Here is an 18,642-nt window from a genome sequence, read left to right on the forward strand (position 1 = left end):
GTCTGCCAATATTTTCAAGGAGGGGGCTGCCCCCCAAATTCCACAGCGATCCTCAAAAGTACACACCAAGGCAAAGTGTCTTCACCCTGGTGTGTCACTTTCATGAACGTAAGGTGACTGGCTGGGGGGGGGGGCTGGTGGACAAGTCGCCCTGGCCAGGTCACACACACACACACACACACACACACACACACACACACACACCATTCTTGGGGGCAACTCAGCGCATCTGCTATATTTGCAAGTAAGTGTTCGCTTTTTGGAAGGGTGGTGTTAAACCAGTAGCCACACCCTATGAGTAACCAAGACAAAAAGTTGGATTTGGCATCTTTAAAAGTCAAGCTCCAGAGTGTGCAGCTCTACAACACCCTTAACACAAATACAGTGCTGTTGGCCGAAGGAAGTGGTCCAATAATGTCCTTTTATAGCAGCAGGGAATATTTGCTGAAATGTAAAAAGAGGAAATGTTTCTCTTGGTGCCGGTGGTTCTCAGACTCTGGTCCGTGAGCTTCATCCAAGTGGTCTGCAGCATGTCTGCGCTAAATATTCATCTTGATTTAAAATTATATTTTTATTACTTCTATTATTTTATATTGTATTTTATTGTATTACAATATGAATTTTATGGGATTCAGATTTTCATGTGATAAAGCACAATGTAAGAAATAAAAGAAGCGATTAAAATGGAACTTAAAATCATTCGGCATCTAGCTCAAGTGCATTGCAATTACTGCAACAGGCAGAAAAAGGATCAATGGGTCAGCTAAGGCCCTCGGCAACGTTCAAGTGGTCCACACAGCAGGGAGGGATTTGCAAACCACTGCCTTAGCAGAAAACTCCTGTTTAAGTAGTTTGCATAATTTAATCACAGCATACGTAATCATGGAGTACTAAGGAGCTGTCTTCAAATTGACAGAATGAGAAGAAAGGATCATGGTGGACCTATGAATTTTTTGTTCCATTTTTAAATTCTCGTGAGCTACGCAGCTTTAGAAGAAGCTCAGCTGCTCACAGGTTTGATTTCTAAGCCAGCTGCATGCGGTAATTAAAAAAAAAAACAACCTTATTGGCAAAACCTTGCTGCTTCTGTGTCTCTAAATTTTAGTCAAAGTAAAAAAATTCCTTCCAGTAGCACCTTAAAGACCAACTAAGGTTGGTATGAGCTTTCGTGTGCATGCACACTTCTTCAGATACCACCCTGAAGATATCTGAAGAAGTGTGCATGCACACGAAAGCTCATACCAAGAACTAACTTAGTTGGTCTTTAAGGTGCTACTGGAAGGAATTTTTTTACTTTGACTATGGCAGACCAACACGGCTACCTATCTGTATCTAAATTTTAGTGTTACTGGTGACTGTACTCAAAACAGATGAGCTAAACCAGGCTTCCCACCCTAGTGAGCTCCAGATGTTTTGGAGCCCCAGCCATCCTGGCCGGTGGTCTGGGATGAATGGGTGTTGCAGTTGAGCAATGCCTGGAGGGCACCAGGTCGGGCAGGACTGATGTAAACACTGCCTGGCTTCCAGGCCCCTAAATGGCCTCTTAGATTGAAGCCATGTTGGGTGTTCCGGAGCAGCTGCGAGGGCAGTGTTCCTAGTCTCCTTGGTGACATGGTTTTCAGTCTTGCCTTTGGTGATGTCCCCGGTGTGGAATGGCAGCTCAGGCTTCAGCTGGACTGCCAGGGAGAACACACCGTGGGGTTTGCTCTCTTCACTTGTTCCACATCTCTGCTCTGGTGACCTCCTTCCCTCTTGAAACCCATTGTGGCAAAAGTGTACCAACTTTCCCCCCACTACGCTCTTACAGGAACTGGAACACCTAAACAAGTGGGGCCTTAACATCTTCCGGGTCGCCGAGTACACCAACAATCGGTCGCTCAGCTGCATCATGTATACAATATTCCAGGTACGTGTGCTCGCACTGCCGTGTCCTCGTCCCGTGTCCTCATCCCCTCCTACTGGCTTGGGCTGCAATATTGCCTCAATATATAAAGACTTGTTTATGAAGCTGAAGCTTGAGATGTGCCTTTCTAGGTCAGTTTTGGATTCATTATTCTGTATCCCTTCAATACATATGGAGTTGTATATAAGAAGCAAGTCAAAAAAACAAGGAGGATTCCACAAAAAGTGAAGGGGCGAGCACTTTTTGCAGGGTGTGTGTCAATTTTGGGAGAGTTCTTTGGTTTAATGATTTCATCTCCCTGAGCACTTTTAGTGTAAGAGGTGCCCTTTTTGCAGCTTGTTTGAGACTTGGCTGTTTTCTGAGTCAAATTGTTTTGTCTCCTGGTGGATGACACTTCCAAGTCCTCTCCCTGTCCTCAGAGGGGACATTTAAGGAGAGATCTGGCTGAGTTGCAGGTTGGGGCTCCTGGTGGCGCCATCAAACATTAGTAAATATATTTACTATAAACTTCTATGGACCTGAGCCTACCTGGGTCTGTTGCATTGACAGAGTGGCTCCATCCCACAAATGCTTTTGCAACAATAAATAAGATCGCTAGCCTACAATCCTACATCTGGCCAGCAGCAGTGGGGCTTGATCCACAGCCCAACCACTTGCTCTGGCCAGGGCAGAAGTGGGCAGCTAGCACAGCAAAGAGGCCAGGATTGGAGCCCATTGCCACAACGTGATGGTAGCAGTGCCAACTTGTGATCCAGTGGGTCCTAGGCTAGCCCCCCCCCCCCGCCCCCTGTGGGACTGGATCGAATAGACTGCCTAAGATGAGAAAAGGCAGATCTATTTCTGATTAATGTTCCCATGAGATTGTCAGTCAGAGGGAGGCCCCCTTTTCTCCTTTTGCTTTCTTTCTGTAGAGTACTTAATATTCTTTAATCTATGTTGAATGGTGATATCTGCAAGGGGGCTCTGGCAGAAGACGGAAGAGAGATCTCTGGCTCGGTGCGTGGGCAGAAGCCTTTCGCTCATCCTCTCTTGGTGTATTGTAATGGCTGCTCAAGGTTCCACAAGTTTCTGTCCCTCGCTTTTATCTTTTCCACTACAGTGGTACCTCGCAAGACGAATGCCTCGCAAGACGGAAAACTCGCAAGACGAAAGGGTTTTCTGTTTTGGAGGCGCTTCGCAAGACGAATTTCCCTATGGGCTTTCTTCCCTCTGACTGACAATCCCCCCCCTCCGGCCTTCAGAAGAGGTCCAGGAAGGCCGGCGGGGGCCGAAAGGCTTTGCTCCCCACCGCCAGCATTTTAAAAGCAGTCCGGGATAGCAGGGAAGTGCTTCCCGCTATCGCGGACGGCTTTTGAAGGCAGGCGGGGGGGAGCAAAGACTTTCGCCCCCCGCCCGCCTTCAGAAGAGGTCCTGGACCTCTTCTGAAGGCGGACGGGGGGCGAAAGTCTTTGCTCCCCCCTGCCTGCCTTCCCAGGGGCTTTTACATCGCCCCGGACAGCGGAGAAGTCCTCCGCTGTCCCGGGCAATTTTAAAATGCCGCCCGCCAGCATTTTAAGATCGCCCCGGACAGCGGAGAAGTCCTCCGCTGTCCCGGGGTTTTTTAAAATGCTGGGGGTGGGAAGAAAAGCCCTTGTCCCCCCCCCCAGCCTTCAGAAGAGGTCGGGGGACACACTGTCCCCGGACCTGGTCTGAAGGCGGTTTCCATAGGAACGCATTAATTGATTTTCAATGCATTCCTATGGGAAACCGTGCATCGCAAGACGAAAAACTCGCAAGAAGAAAAAACTTGCGGAACGAATTAATTTCGTCTTGCGAGGCACCACTGTACGGGAAAGAGAAAGATAATGGCACTCATTTGAGCAACCTATTTTAGGTGGGGGCTGATGCCTGACTTTCCCTCCTCTTATTCCACCCCACCCAGGAAAGAGACTTGCTGAAAACTTTCAAGATCCCCGTGGACACATTAGTCACCTACATCATGACGCTAGAAGACCACTATCACGCCGACGTGGCTTATCACAACAGCCTCCATGCTGCTGACGTCACGCAGTCCACTCACGTTCTTCTGTCTACACCTGCCTTGGATGTAAGGGTTTGTCTTCCATAGCCGGTGAATTGTGTGAGTGTGTTTGTGCGGTGGTTGGGCAGTCCACCTGCCTGCCTATTTGGGGGTGGGGGAGACTGCTCACTGGGTGCCTGTAGCCGAGGATTGTGTCATAAGCACAGGGACTGTAGTGCTTCACTTGGACTTGGCAGACCTGGCCTTTGAGGAATCTGTGCTTAGGCCCAAATACCCTTTAAACAAGTCACTATTTCCCAGCCTAATGTTTCACAGGGCTACGAGGATTCAAAACATCTGGATTCCGGTGTATTAAGTGGTGAATCCACTGGCTGATTGTCTCCATTCCTGCCAGCCTCAGGGTGGATGTCTGTGGCCTGGAGAGGCTCTGGCTGCAATTGGCTGAACTGCTCTGATTTTAGATACTGGCAGAAGATCCTAGGAGAGGATGGATAAAAATGAAGTAGGGGCTTAAGTCTGGGGGTGTGGGAGAAGCAAGCTGCAGCAGAATGAGAGGGAGAGGAGAAGGCAAGAGCCAGGAATCGGAAAGGAAAACTAGGGCAGAAAGGAAGCAGAGAGGAAACTTGCACGTGGCCAGGAGCTGCAGATGGAAGGAGGGCAGCAGACATTCACATATCGATTTGGAGCAGACAAGACAGATTATTGGCCACAGAGCTCCAATAAGTATTGCAAGACTATTTGCAAATGCAAGAGATTACAGTATGTTTGCAAACCTGCTGCCTGCCTAATTCTTGTCGCTGTGGAGCATTACAGAGGGCACAGTGTTTAAACACCCAGAAGAATCAATATAGTGCACCATTCCTGGTGCTGGGGGGCCACAACAGGGGGTGACGCACTCTCCCAATCATGCCCCTGTTAGGAGCTTCCCAGATGGACCTCTACTCTGATCTAGACAGGCAATTCTTATAACTTCATGTGTGTTGCAAAACACCATAGCAATAGAAATGGTAATGATGATAATAAGCGATAGGCAGTGCTTCCTTTTGAGAGGCTAGAAAAATTAGCCCCATTGATATTGTTGTTGTTGTTTCTGTTTTTACGTCCGAAATCATGATTTAACCCATGAGTTAAAACCTCTATGGCTTTCCAGATGTTGTTGGATTCCATCTCCCATCAGCCCCAGTCGGCACTGTCGATAGTCAGGGTTGATGGGATTTGTAGTTCAGCAAGATTTGTATCACCAAAGGTTAGCTACCTCTGCTCTGTACCAGTCTACCACAATGGCTGGCCAGCCTGGGATATGAGGAATTTTTGGATGCCAGGGTCTTTTTCCCAGGTAGAATGGGGAGAGGACGTAGGCATCCCATTAGAGTAGCATGTTCATTGGGGGCCTGATACTGCCCAGGAAATGCTCTGGCCTGTAAGCTTCAGTGGGTTACCTCACATGGCGGCAACACACAAATCTTTGGGGTTTGGGATCTAGCCTCGCTCTCTGCTGGCAGTGGGCCCCTTTCATAACGACGCATCTCTCCTTGCTAGCGAATCACCAGCTTCCTCCACGAAGCAGGACAGAAACACCATACCTGTAGCAGCTTCTCCCTCTGTCCTTTGCAGGCTGTCTTCACTGACCTTGAGATCCTGGCTGCAATATTTGCTGCTGCCATCCATGACGTGGACCACCCTGGTGTCTCCAACCAGTTCTTGATCAATACCAGTGAGTAGCACAGGGAGATGGGGGGCAAAGGGGTGTCGTGGGGGGGGGACATGACTTGGTGGGGAGAGGGGTAGGGGTAGGCATGTGTGTCATATATGGAGGAGATCTTGGACGGAAAAGGATTTAAATGTGCCTCTTTTGCCTGCACCTTGTAATGTCACCTTATCATGCCTGTGGCTGAACTGCTTTTCTTCTGACAAGGTTGCTGTAGGGTTGTTGCAAGAAAAGAGAGACTTATGTATGCAGATGATACCCAGCTCTACCTCTCTTTCAAATCAGAACCAGTGAAGTCAGTGAAGGTCCTGTGTGAGTGTCTGGAGGTGGTTGGAGGATAGATGGTGGCTAACAGATTGAGGCTGAATCCTGACAAGACGGAAGTACTGTTTTTCTGTCACGAGCTTCATTGTTTTTCTCCAGATGGATTCAGCAGCAGACAGTTTTAACACACAAACCCTGTCTGCTTCTGGTTTAGTTATTTTCACCTCGCTCAGAGAAATACTTGCAAACTTGCATTCTTGTGTAGAGGTGTTCATACGAATACCATAGGGCCATATCCAGACACACCTTGCTAAGGTCAGCTCTGGAATTTGCGGTGGTTTGGGTAGGGTGTGCTACTCAATGCAGGCTGTAACCGTCTTGAGATCTCTGCGTGTGACGCTTAAGAGTGTTTCCACTCTTCACTGTACCCAGATGGTGGGATAATGCAGCCTGTCTCCGCTCAGCTAAAACACGAACATGCGCTTTCCTTCGAGTCGCCAGCTCCTCCTCCACCTTACTTTGTGCTGCCGCAAGCACAGTCCTTTCTCCAATCATTTGAATCAGACAACGGGTGGGAGAGGGTGTCCCTGTTGTCTAGGTAACCTGAGAGGATGTGTGCCGGCAAAGTAAAATTAGGCACGGAAGGGGACTCGGATGCTTTGCGAGAGAACAAGAAACAGGTTGGGGGAGAAAGTGAGGAAGGCGGCAGCAACAGCACCCCATCTTCCTAACAGGGAAGCCCAGTTCAGACCTGACACCTGCACACATGCTTGCAAACTTGCCCAAGGTGCTGTGCCGATTTTTATTCTAGATTTAAAATGTCACAAACGCCCTTTCCTCAAAACCCAAGAAAATTTGCAAATTTTCAGGAGGGGGGGAGTAAAGGCAGATCCAAAGAGATGCTGCCTCGTGGAATTGAGGCAACGAGTGTTCGAGATGCACCTAAGAAGCCCCATCAGTGGAAGTCCTGCGCAAGGTCCCTGGAATTGGCTCTGTGGGGTCAGGAATACATCCTGAGCATCACAGGGCAGTGAAGGTGTGTTTGTTCTGATGGGCTTTTGCAGCTAGATAAATGGATCTTTGCCACGAGTGTCTGTTTTGTATGGTTTTAAAACAACCACCACTGCAGAGAATGCTCTTGCTTCCTGAAATGAGGGAACCTGGCATAGAGCCCTCTAAGATGGACAGGTGAGGCCCTCTCAGGTATGCTTCTGTGTGTGCACAATTTACACACATGCATGGCCTCCTTCTGAGAGTCCCACTGCTAAACTTTCAGAGGGGGGAGGGAGAGCAGTCGCTTGTGAAAGGCCGTAGCCCCGATCCCCAGAATTCCCAGGCAGGGCAGGGATAGGCTCTCACCGGAAACACTGAAAGCCTCAGCCAATGTGGATGGTGCTGAGAGAGATGGACTAGTGGCCCTGATTCTGTATAAGGTAATTTTCAGCGTTGCCCTTCTTCTCCAGGCTGCCACTCGCCCTCCTTTCCCAGTTCTGCTCAGGAGGGGAGGGAATTAGTCCAGCTGAATTTCCCGGTGACCTTCATATTGTGCACCCTTCTCAAAACACGTGATAGAAAACTAGAAGGGATGCAAAGGGGGAAAGATGTCAGGGTTACCAAAAGCTAGCCAGGCAAATCAGATATGGAAGATGCCCTGGGGACTGAAGCAATTTCTCCCACTCAGTCACAGCCATGGGGCCAGGGAGGGGGACACTCTAAGGAGGAATTAGCTCATCTCTTTCAATACTGATAGCAAACAAATTTCCAGTTCAAACTTACTGTCTTCCCTCCTTACCCTCATGCAAGTGGAACCCCCTGATAGCGATCACCACCAGAAAGAAGTAAACAGGGATTGTCATGGGTATAAAAGTGGGCCCTTGCCTTATTTTGCCATCAAAAGCCTTTCATAATCCCACTGTCCCAAATTTTTGTCCATGCTCCAGACATTCCCCAAATTGTCAGGGGGCCTTGACTGGTGCAGTAGACAACTTAATACCAAACAAAAGCAGATCTTTATCATACTTAAGAGGATTATGTAACTTCATTAGTGTAAAAATGCTAAATGGAATCCAGGTAGATACTTTTTATTAAGCAGATAATTTTTTGTGGGGAGGTTGAGTACCACACTCTTCCAATCATTCTGCTTTTACATGCATTGCTGCTTGGCAGATGAAATTGTTTCCTTCCACCCCTGCTCTCCTCTCCCTGTACATTGCTCCAGGGGTTTCCATGGATGGGGCTGGTTAAGTGAATCCTGCCCTAAATGCCATATAGAAATAAATAAATGTTGGTTTCATTGTGAGCCTCTTTTCAGCACTGGCAAGCTAAATCAGGGTTGAGGAACCATTGGTCCACCATCAAGATGTTGCTGAATGACAACTCTCACCAGCCTTGCTTGTTGGCCTTGCTTGCTGGGACTGTTGGCCTTGCTTGCTGGGACTGATAGTTCAGCAATGTCTAGAGCAGGCATCCCCAACCTTCAGCCCTCCAGATGTTTTTGGACTACAATTCCCATCATCCCTGACCGCTGGTCCTGTTAGCTAGGGATCATGGGAGTTGTAGGCTACAACATCTGGAGGGCCGCAGGTTGGGGATGCCTGGTCTAGAGGGCCCAAGGTCTCCTATCCCTGAGCTGAAGGAAGGAAGAAGACTTACTTATCCCAAATAGAAGTTGCTAGGGGTGGGTTTGTGATAGAAGAGCTTGTAGAGGAATGACTGACAGCAGGGGAGTGAAACAGGACAATGGGTTGACTTAAAATGGATTACACCAGAAGGGTGTCTGGGAATGTCGGTTTGGGTGGAGAATGCGGCTGTGAGGAAGAAATGAGGTGAAGGAGATAATAAAGTATATATTTAAAGGAATTTAGATAGCTGTTGTGGAAAGATAGGCAGTTGCGTTAGATCAGAAAACTAGACCTGTAAGACTTCAGTATAGAAGGACTATTTGTTCTGATTGTTTTGCTCTTTAATTAAATATATGTTCACGTTTAACTGTCTGTATTCCTGTCTGGATGGATTATCAAGTAAATATATCTCACCCCACATGTCTGGCATAGATAATTTTGTTTCGTCATGTTTGAGAAGGCTTTTCCTGAAGAGTGACCCCATCATTTATGAAATATTAATTGTACATCTCTAGGAATTGTTTTATTGTTTTTAGAGTTTGTAGAAATGGTCTTTACCTCATTGTACGCTACTTCGATAACCTCAGCCTGTTAAGCAGTTTATAGTTTTGCAACATAAAAAAAAATACTTGTGTAATGATATAAAGAGAAAGCCTTACTGTTTTCTTTAAGAGATTGTGGTGGCGGCAGGTGTTTTAAGAAAAGTCTGGGCTTGGCAAAGTAGCTGCAGGACTTCCTGGGGACGTGAGGAACTTCTGGGAGCATCACAAAGTCCTTAACAGTAGTTTCCAAACATCAGAAAAGAAGTTGCTCTTCAAATCCATTGTGGATAAGGGGGCAAGGAACTCCTGTAAAATTACAGGGAGGTGCATAACTAAAAAGTGCTGCCTTCTTGGGTTATTCGAGGGCAGAATATTCTTGCGGGTTGTTGTTCTGCTCTTCCTCCTTCTGTAGATGTTTTGCTTCTGTAGGACTTGCGTGGCCTCTTTGTTCTGGAATAGCATATACTTCAAGCCATAGCCAAGGGTATGAGCAGGCAGGAAGAAGGCAGGTGCAAGTGTGTGGTTTGCATGGGACCTCAGGGATTGAATTTACAAATCCACCTGCCTGTTGATTTAGTCAGCAGAGGCCTTGTTCGTGGTGGCAGTACAGTTGTTAGTGACACCAGACAGGGCTGTGGTGCCTAGGTTGTGGAACTCGCCCTCCTCACCCCCAGAGAGCCACATGCCTCCCAGACAACATTTATTCAACAAGCCTTGGTTTTGAAGAGTCTTTTGGTTTATTGCTGCATTGTTTCGTGATTCCTTTCTGGTGCTCCGAGCAATTTCAGATTGTTTGATGATTTCATTTTTATTTCATTTGTTTTTTTATCCTGTAAGCCATATGCTGATGTCAGCAACTAAAATGAAATATCCGTTCCTGTTCTCCGTGACACCGACTAACGTGATCCTCCTTGGCAGATTCGGAGCTGGCGCTGATGTACAACGACGAGTCAGTCCTGGAGAACCATCACCTGGCGGTGGGTTTCAAGCTGCTGCAGGAAGAGAACTGCGATATTTTCCAGAACCTGAGCAAGAGGCAGCGACAGACTTTGCGGAAGATGGTCATTGACATGGTGAGCGTCAGAAAGGAGAGCCATTGGCTGCTTCCAAGAACAAGCCTGCATTCTCCCTACTCCATCCCTGGGCTGGGTCTCCCAGTTCGAGGTTCCATTCCTCATTTTTTCTCTTGGGAAATTCAGTTGTTTAAAAGCAGAGGTATGAAACTTGCTGCTATATTTCTCACAATGACGCTGCACAAGGAAGGACCGTCATCCCTGTCAGGCTTTCTGTCTCTACCAAGCTGGTGGACCTTCAAATGAGCAGAATCATTTTAATTTGTCTCCTGTCATTCCTTTGCTGTACACATGTACACATTTCATGGCAGCAGTTGTATGCAAAGACCAACACAGGAGGAAATTGTAGTTGCACCTCAAGCAGGAAAATGTGACCTGGGATTTGAGGAATGGGTGACAAGGCTGATCCTCTGTCTTAGTGCAGAAACTGCCTCCCGTCTCGCTGGCTTCTGTGTTGGTCCCCTCTGCTCTGGTTCCCCAATAGCAGGACTGTATAATTTGAAACAGTGGCATACCGTGACTCTGAGATATTGACCATGGTAGCGCAAGGCACATCGCTGCCTAAGGCACATCCCCAAATGGCACCAACGCCCAAAGTTCAGATACGCAGCGTCCAAGGCTGAGGCAGAAAAACCAGCAAGCAGCCTCCCACTCCCTGGCAGTAAAAATAGGGTGGGTGGAATTCCGTGTCGCATGACGGCACATGTCCCATTAGCCCAAGCATTGCAGCTTGCCAGGCAGAACGAAGTCCCCTCTCTCTGGGGGTCCTCCTTCCCTCCTCATCCATCCTTCCTTTTTCTAGATCAGCCATCCACTTTGTAGACTGCTCTGGGCGCCACAGGGCCCACTCATAGCAGGACCCTGCTGATGAGTACGTGGCAACCCCAGTCGGAAGGACACTGACAAACTGGAACGTGTCCAGAGGAGGGCAACCAAAATGGTCAAAGGCCTGGAAACGATGCCTTATGAGGAATGGCTAAGGGAGCTGGGCATGTTTAGCCTGGAGAAGAGGAGGTTAAGGGGTGATATGATAGCCATGGTCAAATATATAAAAGGATGTCACATAGAGGAGGGAGAAAGGTTGTTTTCTGCTGCTCCAGAGAAGCGGACACGGAGCAATGGATTCAATCTACAAGAAAGAAGATTCCACCTAAACATTAGGAAGAACTTCCTGACAGTAAGAGCTGTTCGACAGTGGAATTTGCTGCCAAGGAGTGTGGTGGAGTCTCCTCCTTTGGAGGTCTTTAAGCAGAGGCTTGACAACCATATGTCAGGAGTGCTCTGATGGTGTTTCCTGCTTGGCAGGGGGTTGGACTCGATGGCCCTTGTGGTCTCTTCCAACTCGATGATTCTGTGAAAAGGCTTGGCCAGTCAGCGGTTTGTGGGTTGGAGGGTTTGGGTGTTATCAGAGCAACTAGAGCACAGGCATCCTTGGCAGCTGCCTGCTGTGTTGATGCCCTGCACGCCCAACATCCTGGTCCCGTCTCCCATGACCCCAAACAGGCACACTGGCTCTGTCTAATATTTGAGATAGAGCCAAGTGGACTAAGATGCGTTGCTTGCAAAAGAGTCATTTTCTTGCCAACTATTCCGGGTGGGTGATGACAGACGAAGCAGACTTCTTGCAAGATTTGCTTAAATGCCAGGATATGCAGAACCCCGCAGTCCCAGCCTGGTTTAGGAGGAGCTTTAAGGTTGCTTCTGTTGTTTCAGAGAAAATCCTGAAGGTGGGGAGGGGCGAGAGATTAGCTCATTGGCGTTATGATAATGTTCAAACTCATGTAAATTTAGTTGATTAAAATAATCAGTTAAAAGGTCCCTGATTAAGTAATCTAAAAATGGTTTCATCAGCTGACAGCTCTGGTGTTTCTTCAGCCTGTCTCTCCTCAGAACAGATATGGTAGAACAACCTCAAGAGCACTAAGGAGAGGACTGTGGAAGCTCTCCTAGAGAGTGGCCGTCCCACAGTCACTAGGCTTCATGGAGGGGCTAGGCCAGTGGTTTTCACCCAGTGTGCCGTGGCACCCTGGGATGCCTTGAATGATGGTCAGGGGTGCTGTGGGCAACACTGGCCTCTGTCCCTCTTTCCTTCCCTCCCTCTTCTGATGCCCTCTTATGACTCTGCCTCCCAAAGGCTTCCACAGCTGTTTGTTGCAGCAGCCCTGGCTGCAAGCTCCCCAGGTGAATGGTGCCTCGGGGGCTGGCCAGGGGGTGCTAGTTGCCAGGAGCTGAGGTGGCCTCAGAGTAAGCAGCCAGCAGGTGAGGGAGTCCAGCGAGCCTGTCCTTCAGCTCTTGCTGTTGGGAAGTCCTAGGCCCCTGTGGGGCAGGGTGAGGAGTCACCTCTCTTTGGGGCAGGGGGCGCAGCTCAGAGACCATGAGCAGCAGCAGCGGCTGCCCTGAGGACTCCCAAGGAGAGGGGAGAGGAGAGGAGGCTGAGGGAACCCTCCACAAGGGGGAGGGTGTTCAAAAAAGGGTGAGAGGCTGCCAGCTCTGCAGGCAAGGGGTGACAGAACTGGGCTCCTGAGCCCCACAGGGATGCCGCAGAAAGGATGTAGTTGGTCAAGGGAGCAGTGGGCTCAAAAAGGTTGAAAACCTCTGGGCCAGATGAAAGAAAACTACATTGGGTTGCTGTCTGTCTGCACAGGAGCCTAAATTCCCTGAGAGGAAGGATGGAGCACGAACAAAGGCATGGAGCCCATGATAGTTGAAACGCGAGTGATCCCCTTCCGTTATCAAAAATTATGGCTTCTACTTCTGCAGGTCCTGGCTACCGACATGTCCAAACATATGAGCCTCTTGGCTGACCTCAAGACGATGGTGGAGACCAAGAAAGTGACCAGCTCAGGGGTGCTTCTGCTGGACAACTACACTGACAGAATACAGGTGGGCAAGGCTGGATGAAGTCCTGCATGCTACAGATTGGGAAAGGATGGTCAGGTCCTCTTGTCCAGAGGCACAGCCCTGCCCAGGATAAGCAGGAAGGAGGTCAGTCCCCACCACAGGGGCAGGCTGGGGAGGCAAAGTGCAGCTGGTCCCGGAACTGGCATTCAGATAAAATGGCCACAAGGAAGCTGGGAAGCAGCTGCAAGGGTCACCTGGCAGCAGCTTGCTCTCAGATGTGTTGCTCAAGCTGTTGAGCCAGTCCAGCACCTGAGGCTTGGGCGGGAAGGTGGACGGATGACATTGTTTTATTTAAATTGTTGGCCTGCTGCCTAAAAACAGCCTTTCAAGGAAGCCTTCAAAAAAAGAAAATATAAACACACAATACATACAATATTAAAAATTTTAAACAAACACACACACTGAAAACACAGTTAAGACTGGGAAAAGGTCCTGTGGTTCAGCTGCTGCTCCTTAAAGTTAGAAAGCATGCCAGCGCAAGTAGATAAATAGGTGCTGCTGCAGCAGGAAGATAAACCGCATTTCCGTGCACTCTGGCTTCTGTCCCGGTGTCCCGTTGTGCCAGTAGCAGTTTACTCATGCTGGCCACATGACCCAGAAAGCTGCCTGTGGACAAACACTGGCTCCCTCGGCCTGAAAGCGAGATGAGCACCACAACCCCATAGTCGCCTTTGACTGGACTTAACCATCCAGGGGTCCTTTACCTTTTACCTGCCTTAAAGATCCTGCAGGCAAAAACAGCCTGGGCATACAAACACATGCATAATTGTGTCCCTGGGGCTGGAGCCCCTCCTTTCGGGTGACTGGGCAATCTTTGGCTCCCTGTATCTTCCTGGCAGTAGTGACGACAATGATGGCGTTCACTGCCCACCCCCCAGACCTTAGAAAGCCCATTGGCTCCTTTTGTCACATGACAACTGAATAAGCTGGAGACACTCCTTTGGGCCCTCTGCGCTGGTGTTGCCCACGCCAAGTAGCAGACCAAGAGGGCCTTACTGCTGTGGTGGCGCAGGAAATTTGCCACATGGGTTGGACAGCCAGAGCCTTTGCGTCATTTGCACAGTCCTTTTCCTAGGTTTCCCACTCGCCAAACTCCTTAGGCTCTGAGAGCAGAGGGGGGCTGATTCCATCTAGGTCTTTTCTTCCTCTGCACACATGCAGACACACAACTCACTGTTTTGCTTCCCAAGGGTTTGGTGCTCAGCTGCCTAGGTCCCTCGTACCTACGGCACCGCCTCTCTTGGTATCTCCCACGGAGGACCTTATGGTCTTCAGACAAAAACATCTTGGAGGTCCCGGGCCACAGGGAGGTTAGGTAGGCTTTTTTGGCTGTAGCCTCGATCTGGTGGAACGCTCTGTCACAAGAGACTAGGGCCCTGCGGAACTTAACATCTTTCCGCAGGGCCTGCAAGACAGAGCTGTTCCACCAGGCCTTTGGCCAAGGCACAGTCTGACCCCCTCCTTTGGTAATCCTCACAGAACTCTAGCCCAGTGGTTGCCATTATATACGATATATACGATATCTTTATTGTCATTGTCAATAGAAATTGAAATTTGAAAATTTACATAAAACATTCAAAAACTCTGAAAACCCATTTTAAAATACAAAATTCTATAGATGTGATTTTGAACTGATTTTAGAATTAATTGATTTTAGAATGCTGTGTTTATTGTTGTTAGCTGCTCTGAGCCCGGCTTCAGCTGGGCCTCTCTCTGACTGTCCTTGCGCTTCCTGACCCCAACCAGGTCCTGCGGAACATGGTTCACTGTGCGGATTTGAGCAACCCCACGAAGCCGCTGGAGCTCTATCGGCAATGGACAGACCGGATCATGGAAGAGTTCTTCCGGCAGGGGGACAAAGAGCGGGAGCGGGGCATGGAGATCAGCCCCATGTGCGACAAGCACACGGCCTCCGTGGAGAAATCGCAGGTGTGTGATGGCCAAGTGGGATAATGTTCCAGGGGGGCAAAGAGGGATCCCTTTCCCCTCCTGCTACTGTCAAGGCTAGGAAAATTCAGACATGGGGTGGCTGCTGCCAAAAACCCACGTCATCTTTGGAGCATCATCGTGCTCCTGTCCCTGAGTTTCAGCAAAAATACAACTTCGCCAGAAGTTGGGGGGCTGGGAGGAAGTAGGGAGTAAACATAGCCAGTCCAGAAGGAGAAAGGAAACCCTAGATCCATTACAGGAGAAAGGAGGGGCTGCCATGTCCATTGGAAGAAAGCAGGAATCTGGCACTGGGAGGCAAGCAAGCTTCTTTCCTGTGACTGTGAGCCAGCAGCTTATGGCTTCCAGCATACATAGCTGAGTCTTTTACAGGCAAGTGTTTTTTGTTTGTGCAAGGAATCAGTGGCCATGAGTTGGTACAGAGGATCCATTGCCAAAAACCTGCCTTTTCCCTGTAAGAAACTGCTGTTTTAGGCAAAAAGAAGCTGTTATATGCTGTCAGACCGTGGGACCACATAGCCTGGTGTGGCCTCCTCTGTCAGGTTGGCTCAAGCCCCCTTAACTTCCTGGGCCCCCTTTTTGACTGGGAATATCATGGATTGAACCTGGAGCCCCTCTGCCTGGCTCCCTCCTTGTGGGAACTGGGAATGTGCTCTTCTTCCCACAGTTACTAGGTCATTCATGATTGTGTGCACCTCTGGACTAAAAACTGTGCAATCACACCCATGTCTGCACCACTGTTAAAGAATGCTTTATTTTGCTAACAGAGAGCTCCCTGCTGTACCATTTTGGTGGGAGTGTGGATTGTCGTCTTTTAAAATATGTGTAAGAGAGAACCTAGCCAGCTATAACAAGCCCCACACTCCTCCAAAGCACTGTCCCACTGTTTTTGTTGAACCAACTGTTCTATTGCCTCTTAGAAACACTTTAATGTACCTCACCCTTTCGGTGCTAAAGAGGACAGCTGTTAGGGGAAGGGGGGTTGTTAGTTACAGTTTAGCTAACTTCCGCACTCGTTTTAGCACTAACAGGAATAGCAGGTACAGGGAACGGAACATGTTGTCTTACAGAAAGCCTCTGAGAATTTCGGCAGAATACTATTTTTCTAGTCCTCATTACTTAGAGAATCTTGAAAGGATAAAGCTACGGCTTATGCTCAAAACCCAGAGATGAAGATGCAAGGACATACCTGTGAGTTAGCCAGGCTGCCCCCCATCAAGGGCACAGCCCAGGGGTGCAAAAATAATGCCTGTCCACTGTGGCTTGGAGTGGCTAGGAGCTCACCCATCTGGGTGCTCCCCAGGCCATTCCTCCACTGTTCTGGGCGATGACTCTGAGCTAAGAGAAGTTAAACATTCCCTGCCCTATCGCTGCATTATTCTAGCTCCTAAATAACCACCCCTCACCCACACCCCTTCCCACAATGTACCTGGTACAAAAGCATCCAGGCCTTTTTTCTGTGCCCTGAGGAAGCACAGGATGAGTTCATGGGTGTCCTTTAAGGGACTGCAGTTGGCAATTGAAATATACTCGGTCGAGAGTGGATTTCATGCTCTTTATTCAGCTCATAGTGGTGAGGAGGAATGGAAGTTCCCCCAGAATGTCTGCTTTATATACATTCTTTACACAATGGGCCCCACGTGATTGGCTAATTCCAGGATTCTCCTGTAGGCCAGTCAGGTTGCGGATTCACTTCCACCTGGAGCTGGATTGGGTGGCTCCCGTGGACCAATCAGACTGCTGCATTCTGAATCCTATTGCTCTAGGACCAATCAGACTGCTGCATTCTGGGTCCTATTGTTCTAGGACCAATCAGACTGCTGCATTTTGGATCCTATTGTTCTAGGACCAATCAGACTGCTGCATTCTGAATCCTATTGTTCTAGGACCAATCAGACTGCTGCATTCTGAATCCTATTGTTCTAGGACCAATCAGACTGCTGCATTTTGGATCCTATTGTTCTAGGACCAATCAGACTGCTGCATTTTGGATCCTATTGTTCTAGGACCAATCAGACTGCTGCATTCTGAATCCTATTGTTCTAGGACCAATCAGACTGCTGCAGTTTGGATCCTATTGTTCTAGGACCAATCAGACTGCTTCATTCTGAATCCTATTGTTCTAGGACCAATCAGACTGCTGCATTTTGGATCCTATTCAACTCAGTACCTAACAGCAATACTGCTCACTGTTCTGTTACCAACCCTCTTTTTTCCCTGCCCCTTGGTTTCAGGTGGGCTTCATTGACTACATCGTGCACCCGCTGTGGGAGACGTGGGCGGACCTGGTGCACCCAGATGCACAAGACATTTTGGACACCCTCGAGGACAACAGGGACTGGTACCACAGCATGATCCCCCAGAGCCCCTCTCCCCCTCCGGACGATACGGAGAAGGACGATGAAGCCTGCCTGGAGAAATTCCAGTTTGAGCTGACTCTGGAGGAAGAGGGGGAGGACTCAGAGCAGTCTGAAAAGGACCACAGCAGCCCCGGCGACGAGGACAATAGCTACTACACAGCCGCAGAGGAGCAGCAACACGAGTCCCAGGAAGGGCAGGACAGACTAACGGACGACACAGTGAACGACACGTCTCCCGGCACATCATGACTTTGGGGAAGGGACAACTGAAAAAGCAAAAAAACCACACACACGAAAGTTTTCATGAGGGAGGGGCAGGGATAAAAAAAACAACAACGAAAAAACTCATTTTTTATTTTTATTGTATTTTTTATAAAAAGAAAATCAACAAGAAAAAAAGGGAAATATACACAGCAACTGTAGAACCAGGTTGGCCGAAGCAAGGGGCAGTGGCCCTGCTGCCTCAGTGAGCGGCCCAAGCACTCCAGAAATAATCTTACCTTTAATTTTGCTTTCTTTTTCTTTCTTTCTTCTCCGTTGTTGCCGAGTGGGTTTTTATTATTTTCCTTTGCTGCTTTTTTTTTAAAAAAAAGACTGGTGCCATCAGGAACAGAAGGAGGGCGATGGTGATGAAAAGCATGTATGAAGTGGTGGCAAAGGCCAAGCAGGAGGAATAATAATAATAATAATAATAATAATAATAATAATAATAATAGTATTTTAAGCCATTTGTAGTAAAACAAAGCAGAGACACTGCAGGGCTTCAATGCCAAAAACCAGTAATAATTTTCACCCATGCCCCTTCTGTTCATCTGGCTCCCTTGCTTCAGACATGCCCTCCTGGGTCGTTTGGTGCCTTTATTCCTTTGCCCATCACAGCATAACCCTCCTAGCTGGAAAACAGGGTTTTCAAAACATTGGGGGTTTTTTTGGGGGGGAGGGAGAGTTCTAATAACTTTGATTTTTGTAACTTATTTTTTTAAGCTACTGCTAATTTATTTTTGTGAGTTTATTTTGATTTGATAGGACTGGTAAGAAGAAAGGACTTTGCCTCCTTCCTTCCTTCCTTCCTTCCTTCCTTCCTTCCTTCCTTCCTTTCTTTCTTTCTTTCTTTCTTTCTTTCTTTCCAATGCACTTTTTTAAAAAAATTAATAATAATAATAATGGTTTGCAGGTGGGGAGTTCCTTTTTTTTTTTTTTTTTGCCTGTGACACCATAACATTCTCCCAGAAGCAAATGGGAGAAGACATTGCTTTTAAAGAAAACAAAAGGGAACAAGAAATCAAATAAGCAAAACATGTTA

General features: G+C 48.2%; 1 protein-coding gene across 6 annotated transcripts in view; it reads left to right on the plus strand.

Moving 5' to 3' along the window:
* The window catches only part of PDE4A (phosphodiesterase 4A), a 346,813-nt gene extending 328,896 nt beyond the window's left edge, over positions 1-17,917 (plus strand). For all 6 annotated transcript variants that reach the window (XM_081175709.1, XM_081175705.1, XM_081175706.1 and 3 more), the window contains 7 exons: positions 1,808-1,906; positions 3,825-3,989; positions 5,538-5,637; positions 9,977-10,131; positions 12,892-13,014; positions 14,779-14,961; positions 17,214-17,917. In XM_081175709.1, coding sequence (XP_081031835.1) covers positions 1,808-1,906; positions 3,825-3,989; positions 5,538-5,637; positions 9,977-10,131; positions 12,892-13,014; positions 14,779-14,961; positions 17,214-17,588 — 1,200 coding nt within the window. In that variant the 3' untranslated portion in view covers positions 17,589-17,917. The remainder of the gene's footprint in view (positions 1-1,807; positions 1,907-3,824; positions 3,990-5,537; positions 5,638-9,976; positions 10,132-12,891; positions 13,015-14,778; positions 14,962-17,213) is intronic.
* Positions 17,918-18,642: the final 725 nt, after the last annotated feature.

This window comes from Podarcis bocagei (genome assembly GCF_964188305.1).
Source record: "Podarcis bocagei genome assembly, chromosome: 17".
Classification (NCBI taxonomy): Eukaryota; Metazoa; Chordata; class Lepidosauria; order Squamata; family Lacertidae; genus Podarcis; species Podarcis bocagei.